The sequence below is a fragment of the Hippocampus comes genome, unplaced genomic scaffold (assembly GCF_001891065.2).
Source record: "Hippocampus comes isolate QL1 unplaced genomic scaffold, H_comes_QL1_v1.1 scaffold345, whole genome shotgun sequence".
Lineage (NCBI taxonomy): Eukaryota > Metazoa > Chordata > Actinopteri > Syngnathiformes > Syngnathidae > Hippocampus > Hippocampus comes.
Window position 1 is genome coordinate 836,731 of NW_017805538.1, and position 15,093 is coordinate 851,823.

The 15,093-nt window shown below is 45.5% G+C and overlaps 2 protein-coding genes across 2 annotated transcripts in view; both read right to left on the bottom strand.

The window, feature by feature from the left end:
• The window catches only part of mrpl39 (mitochondrial ribosomal protein L39), a 21,501-nt gene extending 18,863 nt beyond the window's left edge, over nucleotides 1-2,638 (bottom strand). Inside the window, exons 1-3 of the mRNA XM_019878404.1 lie at nucleotides 2,476-2,638; nucleotides 1,688-1,891; nucleotides 1,442-1,581 (exon numbers count right to left, since the gene is read on the bottom strand). Of these exons, the coding sequence (XP_019733963.1) occupies nucleotides 1,442-1,581; nucleotides 1,688-1,891; nucleotides 2,476-2,512 (381 nt within the window). The 5' untranslated portion in view covers nucleotides 2,513-2,638. The remainder of the gene's footprint in view (nucleotides 1-1,441; nucleotides 1,582-1,687; nucleotides 1,892-2,475) is intronic.
• Nucleotides 2,639-8,306: 5,668 nt separating this feature from the next.
• LOC109520931 (ras-related protein Rap-2a-like) overlaps nucleotides 8,307-15,093 on the bottom strand; it is an 18,507-nt gene continuing 11,720 nt past the window's right edge. Inside the window, exon 2 of the mRNA XM_019878548.1 lies at nucleotides 8,307-9,419. Within this exon, the coding sequence (XP_019734107.1) occupies nucleotides 9,182-9,419 (238 nt within the window). The 3' untranslated portion in view covers nucleotides 8,307-9,181. The remainder of the gene's footprint in view (nucleotides 9,420-15,093) is intronic.

Consider the following 15,093-nt stretch of genomic DNA (forward strand, 5'->3'; position numbering starts at 1 on the left):
CAGTCTTGTTTAACTTAGATTTCGTTACAAAAGATAGGCTTTAATTTGTTATCAGAAATCACCCCACCTCCTCCCGAGTCCTCACAAATGAAATATGAACTTTCGGGTTTGCTTCGGGCTCGGGCCTGCAAATCAAGTTAAGTGATCGGGCTCATGCAGCCTTTGTGGCTCCCGTTCTCGCCGAAATTTCGAAATCTCAGAGATATGGCGAGGCCATGAGAACGCGAGACGAGGGTATTATTACTGTTGTGGCGACGCCACTCTAGCTTGCCCGCTGCTCTCTGCTGTGCGTGCGTCAGCGCGAACATTTCTGCGAGCGCGTCTTTTGATTTCAACCAATCAGCGCTGACGCAACAACGTCACACACCCGACGTCACACACGACAACAGCTAAACTAAGCTAGCCGAGACGACACACGAAGTCGGACGGACACGTTTTTCTGCCAATCTGTGTGTTTCCCTTTTTGTCCAAATATATTTTTTACGACAACTGTCTTGTCCACGGTGTCTTTTGTTCGTTCCACTGGGGTTTAGCAAGTGTGTCTATAAAGAGACAAAAATCTCTTTACTGTTACTAGTGTTAGTGTTTCAACACGGCTCCGCTCGTGAAAGCAAAACAACAAACTCAAACGCGTCTTCGTTCAATGTTGTCAACTAATATCCGGATTAATTTTCGGCAAATTTTCCTCAATTCTCCCGACAGATTTTCATAAAAACTTGAAAAACCCGGAATTCCGGGAAAATCCGGAGGACTTTCATCTCTGTTGAAGAAATAATCAATCAATCAATTAATTATGATACTTATTAACTGCACACACAATGCACAATTATTATTTAACTGTATAACTACCCTGGTTCTTATAATTTTATTTTGTAAAATATTGTTAGGAGACAGCCCGGTGGTCCAGTGGTTAGCGCATCAACCTCACAGTGCAGAGGTTGTGGGCTCGATCGAGGCTCCGGCCTTCCTGTGTGGAGTTTGCATGTTCTCCCCGTGCCTGCGTGGGTTTTCTCCGGGTACTCCGGTTTCCTCCCGCATTCCAAATACATGCACAGCAGGCTGATTGAGCACTCTAAATTGTCCTTAGGTGTGAGTGTGAGCGCGGATGGTTGTTCGTCAATGTGTGCCCTGTGATTGGCTGGCAACTGGTTCAGGGTGTCCCCCGCCTACTTCCTAAAGACGGCTGGGATAGGCTCCAGCACCCCCCGCGACCCTCGTGAGGATAAGCGGATTGGAAAATGGATGGATGGATGATGTTAAGGGGGGAAAAAACAACTTTAAGTGACAAAACACGTAAACAGTTCACAACAAAGTGTTTGCACCAGTGGGGGAAAGGGGGCTGCAGCATAAACACGAGTGCAAATGGTCAGAATGAGATACAATGCAACTTCTGCTTTAATTTGGGTCAGATAACATCTCCTAAATTAAATTCACAGTTTACCTGGTTGACCAATGTGGGGTCGCTGTCTTTAAATGTGAGCAACGTGAGCGTGCAGGAGCGAGTGAGCGGCTGGTGGAGAGGCCATGGTTCGCCATCCACCAGGGCCAAAGCAGAGTTGGTCACATGATGCTCTGTCAGGTCTGCGGGACACACAGAAGGGTGTTTTTATCGTCCGGTATATGAGGAATGCATGCAAAAGAGACCAAATACTGTTCTGAAGACTTGCAACCAGTACTCTTAACTCACGCATGGCACAGCTCTGCGGTGTGGACATTCCTCTGTTCATGATGAGAAGAGTACCATCCAGCCCCACGCCCTGCATGGACACCTCGATCTTCTCCACACGGGGGTACAGAGCCCGCTGCCGGGCTTGCTCTCTGGAGAAGACTGCATTGCGGTGGCTGAGAACCTCGACACGCGCTGCTGCTGCGACCGCAGTCGACCTGAAACCTGCAGAGATGGTTAAAATTGACAGGTGCTGGAAAGAATATCTATCAAAAATACATAAACTAGAAGACATCTTAGCAACTTTAATACATTAATAAAATAATCTTTGTGTACATTTTTAGTTTCGATCCTTCATTAGACCACATACAAGACCATACACTACAAGGGGTTCCAAGTTGCGGAATTGTGTGCCCAGCGGCGTAAGAACACGTGGTCACGTGGTGCAAAAGCTCCGTCGCCGTTTAATTATTGTTCTGATTGATGGCGTGATAATATTATGGAGTAATAATGATTTTCATCCAACTATTTTGTGTAATTTACTACTGCGTTACTGTGGATTAGTGATAAAACTACGGCGCGTTCCGACTAGCTGAACCATAGTCGTAAACTGAGGACCTCCTTTATTACGACAAGTAAACAGAGTTAATACAATTAAGTGAAAGTAAAGGTTGTTGTGCAAGTTGGGTTAGACTTTGGTGATGAGTTTGTTGATCCACTGTCTATTCCGGCACGCAGAACTCTACTCACTCATACAATTGTAGCTTCATTTAACATTAGCTACAAATTGCTAGCAGTTTGCAACTTACGGTGTTGGAGGTGCTGGCATGCAGCCCTGATCAGCATCGTGAGGAAATTTTCGATAATAGCATGCAGATCGCACAACGTCTATTCCAGTGACCTAAAATTGAAGGACGCCATGACAGGTTCATGTGTGCACTGACATTGGGTCCGGCGAGGAACTAAAACCTGAAGATTGAGTTCTGTTTGGCCAAAGAAGCAGACCGCAGTTACAATTATGCCCAATAGACGTCGCTGTTAGCTCTGAATTCGATGGTTACGTAAACGACCCCCGACTTGGACGTGCAGACGGAAAATCAGGGCGTGTCAATGGCACATCATACATGTGAACTGCCACGCCACGCAATGGTTTGAATGACGGTCTTTTTACCTCAGCGTTCCTCCAAATTACCTTGACCAAGAGTTGCTCTATTTTTGGACTGCATCCAAATGTATTATGTTGGCCGTGATGTCTCATGTCACGTGTCCTCCAGTTTTATTCTGTAAATGGACATTAATGACACTTGAATGGAATTTGACAAATGCTGAAGTTTGAAGGTCCAAAATCAACAGTAAGTCCTGGAGCTAATGGAATCAGCAGATCGGGGACATCATTTACAGGAAGGAAAAAAAACATAAATCGTCCACATCACCAATCCTCTTCTCAGCAGAGGAAGAACTGTTTTCACTAGAGGCTGGAGGACATCTTGAGTTTGGAAGGAAGTAAATGATAGCCAGATGGAAACATTTGGAGACATTTTCTGCTCCATATTAATAACTTGTACCACAGTCTTCTTTGTTGTTTGTTGAATCAAAGGACATGCACATTTTGAGTCTTGATTTTCAGCCTCTTAACCAATGTTTAAAACATGACAGACCTCCGAGCAAATCTTTTATTTTTGTCATTTCTTGATTATTTCATTTTAAATATTCTATACATTGGCTATTTTGGTGAATTTGTTTCATACTGGGAAGTATTTAATCTTGAAATCATTAAATTACACTCGTTCATAGTTATCTATGAGCAAGCAAACGATTGGGGGTTGGGGTTGGGGGGGGGGGTGTGAAAGCTCAATTAGGATCCGCACATGGGCGCACATGGCATTGAGGATGAGGGTGCCCACGATCCGTCCCCTCCACCTTCGCCACGTAAGGCCACAAGAATCTCCAGTAAAACAGAGGACTAATGTTCCTCTTCCATTGGGACAGGCATGGAGCCTGCAGAGCATGTGTTGTGCACCAACTACTGATGCGTTCATGTTACACCCAAAATGTCGGAATTTATTTTTCTTAGTCAGATTCTGAAATGAATCCTCTTCCTGAGCAAGGCAGACAAATCTTACAAGCCCGCCATGGACTTGATGTTATCTACTACTCATGTAAACATGAGTTACATGTGTTTTACTTGTGATGTCCTCGCGCCCTCTCCCTGCAGATTTGCTGAGTGCGGTATTATGTGTTAATGGCTGCCATGCCATGGGCCTCTTGTAGTGATGTTTCTCACCCCCTCTCCTATCTTAAGTTGTTGCGTGGTCTCCTTCTGTCTTTTTTACTTGACACATGTGCTGCCGTCTTTCGCCAGCATTGTTATTTGCTGTGTGCCTCGGCTCGTGATGACTTCGAGCACATCCTCTTGTATCCCTGCTTCTCACACGGGAGTTTCACGTCTGCTGCGCAGGTGGCGTCCACGCCCCATTCCCTCGGCTTATCACTCTCGATTTCGTGTCGGGTGACTTTTGGCACATGTTGGCCGTGTGCTGCGAGTGGGCCCCCTGCCTTTGGCTTTGTGCGTGCTCGCCCTCTGGGCCTTGTTCTCTATGAAGGGTTCCCCCCTTGAGTTGACTGCGGTTCCCTCATTGAGGCCGCGGATGACCAAGTTGACCACTGTTGGAGGTGCCGCAGATCCGCCCGCGTTGAAGCTTGCCTGTGTGTCGATGATGTGCCTCAGGCACTACAAGTTGTGGGGCAAGGGCTGTCGTTGCTTGTGAGGGTGGTGGGCCCATTGCACTCCTGAGCAACAGAAATGCAGGAGTTCTCATTCTGCTGTCCGCAGTCCCTCCAAGAGGAAGTTCTCTACAGAGCGCCAGCTCGCTTTGGAGGTGTATCACTTCCATACTGAGTTGGAGGAAATGAGGTCCCTCTTGCAGGACCGTCTCCTTCCTGCCTCTACTGCAGTGTTGGGTGCATCCATCTCGCCCGTGCTGGTGCTTGCCTGGGATGTTGACACAGTTTCTCGGGCTGCCTCTGAGGATATGTGGGTTGAGTTGCTCTCCACACTCCCCTTTTTCCCATTGGGGGTGCGCTGTAATTCTACCAGGGGTGTTCCTATGTCTTAGGCGTCTGTGAAGGCTGTACCCTTGGAGAACATTTGTGCTGCTGCCTACGAGATGATGAATATTGGCCCTGCTCGGTATCGGCACCTATTCAAGGACATGACTCACAATGTACTATTACTCAAAGTGATTCAGCAAAAAAATCTCTGAACTATATTTAATTGAACACTCTCTTTTCAAATGCACATTAAGAGTATAACTAGAATTGCGTTCTTTTTAACCTATGCAATATCACTCACATACGTCCCATTTTATCTCCTGGTGACGCAGAAATCATAATTCATGCGTTTGTTCTGTCTCATCTCGATTATTGCAACATATTGCTCTCTGTTCTTCCCACGTCCTATGTTAAAAGCTTGCAGCTAGTACAAAACGCTGCAGCTTGACTCCTGATGAGGACACAGAAGTTCAATCACACCACCCTGATACTCGTCAACTTGCTTTGGTTTCTGGTCCATTTGAGATGATTTCAAGGTTTTGCTACTTACTTATAAAGTACTTATATTAGTACCTTGGTATCTTGTATGTTCCGCCCCGAACTCTTCGTTCACATCATGCTGGTCTTTTAGGCATCCATTGAGCCAAAAGGAGTCCACAGGTTCGAGAGCATTTTGTAGTCGGGCTCCAGTGCTCTGGAATTTAATTAGAGCTGCTTTGAAATGTTTGAAACCCACCTTAAGACTCATTTGTATACAGTAGTCTTGCATTTTGTTGAACTAGATGTTGGCCTGTTTGACTGCCGCTTCCTCTGTTTGTCCTTCCCACTCCTCCCTGATCTGGAGAGCGGGGCTAGGTCATGATGACCCAATTGGATGTTGCTTACGGCTTCTGCTCCGATCGATATGGACATGATGCACACTGAGCTGGACAAGAACTTGGTCAACTACTCGGAGACGCCGCTTTGAAGATTTCTTCATTCATTCACTAACTGGGGGCTTTTCTATCATTCTAACATTGTATAGTACAATATTTTATCAAATGTTGCCCAGTCAGCATCTATTGCAGCCTGGTCATCCTGGAAGGGGGATTCTCCCATCTGCGGCCCCTGCTCAAGGTTTGTCATTTTTCCCCGGATAGGTTTTTTTTTTAGTTTTTCCTTGCCCTCCTGGGAGTTAAAGTCAGGGGATGTCATTAATATTTGTCAACTGTTGGCATGTGAAGCCCTTTGAGACTGTTTGTGATTAAGGGCTATATAAAGGTGACTTGACTTGACTTGGTCGTCTCTAAGCAGTTTCTCCAGATTTTATACTGTGGTTTTCGCCAGTCCTCTTCCTCTGAGCATTATTTTTGGCTCTTCAGAGGCTTCTCAGTGAGGCTTGTGTCTAGGATTCCTTGTGACTTTGCTGGTATTAGTCATACCGTGCTTTAAGCACCGCCCGTGGTGGTTTGGAGGGATGTCATAGAACAGCGATTACCGATGTAACTACAGTTCTTTGAGTCCCGAATGACCGCCAGAGCATCATGTCACTCTGAGTCTTCGTGTTCACGCGAGAAGGTTCTGAGGGACTGTCTTCCGGGTGCCGTGGGTTTTTTATATGCCCTGGGTCATCTGGGTGTCACTCATGACATTTTTTGTTAAGCATTCTTGAGCCGCGCATGTGCGAATGGATATTCCATGCTTTAAGCACTTAGTCTGGCAATCCAGTACCTGTGATTGAGTCCAGTCTTGGTCTCATCAAGTGCATTTCCAAGGCGGGGCAAACCTCAGCACACAGTCACCGAAATGAAACTGTCAGAAAAGAGTGGTCGCGATGTCGAAAACCCCCCAAGTCTTCTTTAGAAATAAATGCTTCCAGTGCTGTCAGCTGTTAGGGTTTTAATGACTCTCTTTTTTTGTAGCTATTTGAAACTGATTTAATGCTGACTGATGTGAACAAACTATTGTCTTTTCTGCGTGCCATTTTGATGAGTTGTGGACTTCCGCCACCGAAGAGTGACGTTGCGCACAAAGGATACATCACAGCAAATCAACAAATTTGATTGGACACTTTGTTTTGAACTGGGGCCCAACCATGGGGGAGGGCAGGCTTTCCAGACCCACTTTATTCATTTGATGAGAGCGAAAATAGAATGTTTAGACAACATGTACATGAACAATGACTTGAGCAAGGCGAAATTATCCGACATCTTGACGTCGGGTCCACGAGCTCCTTAAATATTCCAAATAATTGTGATGCCAGACAGGTGCGCAGCAGGAAAACTGGGAATGCCTCTGCCACCTGCTGGACACGAACAGAACATGATCATGACACTTTGGGAAAAAAAATTAAATTGTTCTTTCACTCCTTGAAAAAAAGAAATATTGTCTTTCGTTTTACATTGTCTTTTAATCCCCTGGCATTGAATGAAATACATAAATAAATCAATAAAATACTATTCACCCTTATTAGATGTCTCTTTTAATCCCCTGGCATTGAATGAAATACATAAATAAATCAATAAAATACTATTCACCATTATTAGATGTCGCTGGGGCGTTTCTCTTTCAGTGTCCACGGTGTCACACAGTGGCTCCATGGATATAAGCAGAACTCGAGTAAGTATTCCGATGATGCCTTCGCCAATATTTTTTCGGCTAAGTCAGTCAGCCTCGGGGTTCCATCTCGTGTACTGAGCTTGCGCTTCGCATGCATTTTTTTAGATCGCTCTTTTGTTTTTGAAGCTCCTCAACTCTCTTCTGTAGAATAGTGATTTCTCACTTGTTTATTTTCTTGCGGCTGATGCATTTGCTTGAACAGGTTCATCCAAACTTTTCTAAAGTTCAGTCTGGCCATCCACTTTTACCGTCAGAGCGTTTTAATATCATCCAGTTTGCCCTTCATTTTTTCTTAAGCGCTGGGCTTTTAATGGGTGTATGACTCTTGATTTATTTTGCTCGTTTTGGAAGTGTTACCACCTACCTCAGGGGTGCCAAAGTCCGGACCTCGAAATCCCCGTTCCAGCCTGTTTTAAATGTCTACCGCTTACTGGTGAGCTAGCTGATCATTTGAAAAAGGTGTGTTGGAAGAGGGAGACATCGACAACAGGCTGGATAGGGGATCTTGAGGACCGCGCTTGACCTACCTCAAGCTCTTCAATGTCGCTGTCTCCGAAGCAGAAGTGCCGTTGTATTTACACGCAAGCTGTCTTAAGGTGACCCAACATTCCTGAAACCGTAGGTATTCAAGAAATTATGCTAAAAGGGGTCCAAGACAAAAGACTTGGATTGTCAGAAAAGAAAATGAAAATTCAAGGACTAAAACAAAAATATTTTGACAGATGCAGAAAAAAAGCTTCCACTCACTCCGCCATCTTGGATCCTGCCCCTTCAAACATTTTTCCCTCCTGTTGTTCCCCTCGTCATGCCGACGGGATGTCTGGAGGGAGGAGCTGGTACATGTAAACTGAGGACTTAGGATGATGCGAATAAAGAAATGAGATTTGGCCCATATATGCACAGACAATCAATCACAAATTGTGAGGGTGTGTTTTTTGAACTGTGGGATGAAACTGCACACAGTTGGGGAAAGGAATCCAAACCAGTGTGCTACATTGGTGCATAAAGAGTTTTTTATTTTGGTTGAAAATAAGTGTTGATGAGAGCCACTAAATGATGCAATTCAAGATACACTGTCACTATCATGTTCGGCGTACGAGGCATTTGTATCGTCTGTAAGGTGTCAAGTGACTGCGCATTTCAACAATGATTGATTGACATTGTCTCTTTGGGGGAGACTGTACTCAAGGTCAGCGTGAGAGTATGACTTCATGCGCACGTCATCCGTATTCGTGACATTTGGGATTTTCCGAGTGAATCCCCTCAGAAGGTGCAGCTTTTGACTCCGAGACATTCATTCATCTCATCATTCATTCATAGTTAGGCGGGCCGAGGAGTGGCCCGACCTCTGGGGTGACAGCTTCACAGTGGTGCTGCTTGACATCTGTGTAGAAATCTGATGTTTGGTCTTTGCACCCTCATTCGAAGTGCGAAAGGGAAACCGGAGAAACTGTGTCCATTTGCTGCTGTCTTTTCTTTTTGGCTTCCCAAATTGATTTAGGGCTCCAATCCTCTTTGTCGATGGCTTTTAAGGTGGCTTTGGCACAGCGCCGCCTTTGGGGAAAGCCCCTGAAATTGGCTGTTTACCAGGAGGGGGCTGATGGATGTGCGAGTTCAAAGGAAAATCCACCCCGTGCTCGAGGGATTAGATTTCATCTCACTTGTCAGCCTCGCTGGGTGTTTTCCTACATTTCCCAGCATGCCTCTCAGCCAAAGTGCATTCCTTCCATGGGAAAAAGGAATGGCAATAGCAAGTATTTTCCTTGAGTCCTCTCCAACTTCAATCGATCAACGTGATTTTAATTGCCTTTGTCCGCGTCTTCGGATCCATCAGCCCGGAGGCCCGGGCGGCAGGCCGACGGGCTGCTACTGTACGCTGCAGGCGGGGCAGCATGCCTCTCGGCGGTCGGGCAGTGGGCAAAAATCCATCTGCCGCACAATCTCAGTGAAAAGCTCGTCCACCATTGTCTTGCTCTTGGCAGAGGTCTCCATGAAGGGGCAGCCCCAGTCTTCCGCCAGTGCCTGGCCCTCGCCGGGCGACACCTCCCTTTCGTCCTCCAGGTCCACCTTGTTTCCCACCAGCACCACCGGCACCTGCTGGTACCTGAAAAGAGAAGACGGAGCCAATTGTCATACCTGCAGTGTACTCTGTTTTGGATGAACACGACGACAGGAACTTCCCGAGGAAAACTCAGTGATGCAGTGAATGTCGGCCTACATATTGTCAGTTGCTGAAAGCGCAAGAAGGATGCACATTGGAGCAAGAGGAAAGCGACAAACGCGGCTCCTGCGGCTTCCCAGGAAGCTGCCAGCCCTCCGTGGGCGTCTAATATCTGTAGACGGTCCCATTAGTGAACTGTCACGACAAAAGAAGACTTCTTTGTAACAAAGTCTTTGCTTGGCATGCGAGTGGCACATCGATTGCTAGTGTGCAAGACACGGGTCTCTCTTCAACGGAGAAGACCAGGCTGGAGCGAGTAATGGATACCCAGTTATTGAATAACTTGAAAACACCTCCTGCGACAGATGCAGTAATCACATCTTGGAATATGAATGAACCTTAACAGTGACATATGCCAACACATTTTTCCCAAAACTGAAAACAGTTGTCTGGTTTCTTGACAAAGGCCTCTGACACTTTTCTGTCAAAATGCATAACAAATCAGGAATTACAACACACTTAAATCCACTTGAAATCACTTTTGAGATATAAAGGGGAGGGATGGTGGGGACGTTCTGTGACTGGTCACCAGTCAATCGCAGGGAAGACAAAGAAGGCAAAGAAACATTCCCGCTCATTTTCCAAGCGTCCTGGAGTGTGATGTGAACACACAATGCCTGCACGGAAGTCACGCGGGTGTTTCACCACATCTCAGTGACTCCTCGAAGAAGCCCGCCATTACAAATTCTTTATTGTTTTTTTTTCAGGTGGTCCTCTGACTGACACTGTTCTCCAGGTCGTGTCCACCGTGAGTGCGCTACACGGATTGCCGACCTCCTGCCTCTGCTTTTGTGAGATGCCGGAGGGAAGGCAGGGCCAGGGAAGGCGCGTCCTTCAGAAAGAAAGGAAGAGTGGCACGGACAAGCTTGTCGTCTGACCTGTGTGTGCAGTCAGGGTGTGAACAAGGAGAGAGCCACGTGGGCAAATGCAAGCTGACAGTCTCTCAGGAGACACTCTAAATATATCTCCAAAAGCGCAGGGAGTGCCGGCTTCTCCGTGGTCTGGCGGGTGGAGAGCTCGCTTCGCTTGTTTGTTGCCATGCCGGGCTGCATGCTGGCAATGTTCTGCCTCGCAGGGGTTAGTTGTCTGCGGTGCGGCGCATGATTTCCGCAGCCAAGTGGCATTCCTTGGACTGCTCGTGTTGTCCGAGTAGAAATACAGTGGCGGGTCAGGGATTCGTTGGCCAAATTGTGCCCACTTCCACCAATATACTGGAACAGTTGGTGCCACTTGCAGCTTCTTTCATGTCTTCTGAGTGAGTGTGAGACATTCAATGAAGGCTATGCGCCTCAGGATTCCTTTTCACCATTTTCGTTTAGATTGCATTTTTTGTAAAACCCATAGAAACGCTGTCAAAGATCGGGAGTGTTAAGTTGCCCCCCCCCCCCCCACCAGTTTTTAACACCCCCCAAAATTGACATACAGTATTTGCTTACTGCTCTTCTAGTGTTGTATCTACTAACCCCGACCTGTAACGGCCAGCATTGTGCCAAAGGGCATCCAGACTGCTGAAAAATACAAAGAAGAAAAGGAAGAGCAAAAGAAGAAATACAAGAAGTTGGGCGAACTGTTTGCTTATCTGGTGGTTGCAAACTCTTTCTCCTAGGCATTTTTACTGCGGTGAAAGACTTTTGAGACATGTCACACAAACACTCAACACAACCAGTTTCTTCTCTATTTTGTCTGTCAACAATGTTTTGCTTTGGGTCGTTTCCCAATTGGCGATCGTTTCATTTCACGTCATATGACAGTCACAGAGTCTCTCGCTTATTTGAACACACAAGAAAGGCCTTGTGAGTGAAAATATTGAAGCGGTTTATTAATTAAAATTGTGTGCCGAACATCGCCGTTTTTTTGAACAAGTCGGGAAGGAAACATTCCACTCTCAACACTGCCGACACTGAACGATAATCGGTTGGGATAACAGACGTGCAAAACAAAAAGGGCGTTTCCTGAATTTGATTCCAAAGGATGTTTTACTGCTTTGAACGTGAATGCAATGCCATGTCATTCTGGTAGGGTTGTGACTGTCTCATATTTTTCTTTTCTATTCTATTGATTATCATAGCGATTAATCAAATAACCTGCCAACATTTTATTTTGCAATAACAAGTATTAGAAATGTATTTTCTCCCGATTAAGGTTTTTTAACCAATTATTGTTGTGTGGATAGGTATTTAGTGATAAAAAAAACAACTCAACAAAAAGTGATTAAAAACAAAAAAAAAACAACTCAACAAAAATTAGGCAATACCACAGAAGAGAAAATTGATTTTGTTCTCAACAGCTTTTGGAAACCGTGTAACTGGTTTGGCCATTGTTTTCCAAAGTAAAAGCAGTTACTGTGTCTTACTCAGTACTTTATGTCGGCCGGTACGCAGCGGTACGAAATGCCAGCACTTGTCAATTTCAGCCTCATGCCTACCGGAACTTTTTAAGGCATAACGGGACTTCACATGGGCCCACAGTACCCTCTCTTGTTCTATTTCTCGTTCGCACTTTGTGATAGTAATACGACTCCATCAGTTATTCGGGTACCTTAAAAAAACAAAACAGTTTATTCGGCGAGTGTTTTCCAGGAATGTATGTCAAGTAGACTGTAAACATACTGATAATGTAACACGCTGCCAACGCAAAGGCTAACTTCAAAATAAAAGCTTACCAGAGAATACATTGACGCCAATGGAAAAAAAAACCTTAATTAGCTTTTATTTTGCAGTTGGCCCGCCTGGTGGTATGACGGCTAGCTTCACTTGTCTTTTCGACATTACTAATATTTTTTTTTTCCTTTTCCATTGTTGCTACCAACATCAACATGACGCCATCGCGAAATCAAATTCAATCACTAATTTGGGACGCTAAGAGACTTCGTTGTGTGGTACAGCACAAGTCTTTGCCATTATTTATTCATTTGTTTATCTATTTTCTAGCACATAGTGATTAACTTAATGATCTGCTATTACCCACCACCTAATTTATTTGGCAACAGTCTGGGCACTTATTATTTTTTTCACATAAAGCATTGGTCTTATTTCAATTGAACACGAAAGATAATTAATAACCGCTAACTTTCATGAAGGACTACAGAAATCAGAGAACTTATTGCTGAGAGGCTGATATCAGAGGATGTGGACTACTTTAGGTTAAATAATATCTCTAAGCGATTACTCTATTATTACAATAGTTGTCATGTCATTTCATATTCTATTGATTATCAATTCATTGATTAGTTTTGACACCTCAAAATTCTGTCGAATAATCTTCTCGCGTTCTTGTCCCATCACACTGGCAGAGTTTGTGATTCCAATTGTCTCAGTCCTGCCATAATACCTGTCAACTTGGTGTAATTTCAATTGTGCTAATATTTCAGATTTTCAGCGCGTTCAATTTACTGTATAACAAATTTCCACTTGAGATGCAGTTTTTTCTGCGGCTCACGTTTGAGGGGGCGCATAGCCTCCCGATGTTCGTGTTTGCTGTTTATGAGGCTATAAGGCTGCAAACATGCTGCATTGTCATTAAAAGACGCATGAGTTAAACTTTAGTTGTATCTAATTACCGCTGAGGGCTGCCTTTCTGGGAACAACACAAAGGGAAGCAATGTTTAGAACTCGCCCTCCCAAAAAAGTTGCTCGTGTCCTCAGGGCCCACGTAACCTTATTAAAGCTACCTGCTGTGCGAAATAGCCATTTTACAAGCCCCGCAGCAGCAGCAGCAAGCAAGCAAAAGAGCACGAAAGCCTTCAATGCTGCAGTCTGCATCTGCTACAAATTAGCAGCTGCAGCACTGCGGCCAATGTGTGTGTGCAACATACAAAATACACAAACAAATCACACCCCTTTCCAAGTTGTGTGAGGTATTGTAGCAGTGCTCAACAAGTCTCCTCGAATTCTGTGCTTCTCGGCGATACTGCGATAAAAAGAGAGCGATTGGGCCAATTTCATTTACGTTCCCATTGTCCTGGACAAAATCGGAGGAGTATTTTTTTTTCGTCCGAGGTACACAGATAATACAAGGACCATGTTTAGTGAGCCGCAAACACGCCTGGCTTGCTTTAATGACTTGCTTTTTTGTTAATGGCCGCCGCTAAAAGCCTGAGATCTAAATGCTGCTTTGAGGCCACACCAGAGGGCCCCCTGAGATGCCTCATTTTGGTCTCCACCCTGTTCCCGTTCCCATCCTGCTATTTGACACAGCATCAGTGCGGCGTGAAAAGGCGACTTTGAAGCAGCTTTCCCCCCGCCGACTCAGCTCACACACAGCGAGATGATCCGATTGTGTGAAAAAGTATGGAACTGGGCGTCGCCAGACGGCGCATGCTAGCTCGCACTCTGGCATGGAACAGCATGCAGCCTCGTGTGAGAGCGAGGTCTGCAGCACACATTTTTTTCCCCACATAAGAGCCCCGCATTCCAGTTTACATGACTCCCTAATGGACGCCTGATGTCTTTTTGGCTTCCAACACAACTCAATTCCATTAGGTTCTGGTGAGCGGGTTCATGCAACTTCACCGCATGTTGTTGGCTGACTCAGCACAAATGTGGATCAGCCAGGAGGATCATCTCCTAAAGATTCTACAACGTGTTGTCGACGGCCTGCGAGCACAACGTGCACGCGGCGTCTTGTTAACTGTCAACGAGGAGCCGTTTGAGCCCCTTGTCAGCTGCAAAATTCATCTGGTGCTCGTAGGAACATCTGCGCCAATGGGAAAGCTTTGTTTTTCTGCAACAAAAACAGACTCCAGCTCTCCACTCGCGAGTCATTATCATTATTATCATGAGACCTTGTGGGGCCCATGAGCACGCAAGAAATCGGCAAGTTTGTTCTTACATGTCATAGAGTTGGTGGTGTAATTGAGATGACAATCACAGCACATAATCATTGAGTCTCTTCCCACAATCCGGATACAGTACCTCTTTTAGTACCATGAAATGGGCCTCCAGCCTGCCCAAAACTGGAAAACACGTCGACAAAGTAGTCGTAAAAACGGAACTAGAAGAAGCTAGGCTAATTGCTAGTGGTTGCAACACTCTCCCTGTTATTTTTAATAAGATGAAGATATCCTTTTATTTGTCCCACACTGGGGAAATTTACAGTCCACAGCAGCAAGATAATGGGTAGAAAGAAGAAAGAAGAAAAGAAACACCGTTCAATTAAGTGCAATATAAATACAGATATGGATAAGGTCGCAGTGCTATTTACAATTGTCTTCCACATCATTTTATTTTTTATTCAGCAGCCTGACAGCAGTCGGTAGGAACGAGCAGCGGTATCTCTCCTTCTTGCAGCGCGGGTGTAACAGTCTCTGGCTGAAGGAGCTACCTAGTGCTGTCAGGGCGAGCTGGAGGGGGTGGGAGGGGCAGTCCATCATAGCTTTTAGCTTAGTTAGCATCCTCCTGTTGCCCACCTCCTCCAGAGTGTCTAGGGAGCAGCCCAGGACAGAACTGGCCTTCCTGACCAGTCGCTCCAGTCTCTTTCTGTCCCGGGCCGAGATGCTGCCTGACCAGCAGACAATGCCATAATGGATGGCCGAGGCCACCACCGAGTTATAGAAAGT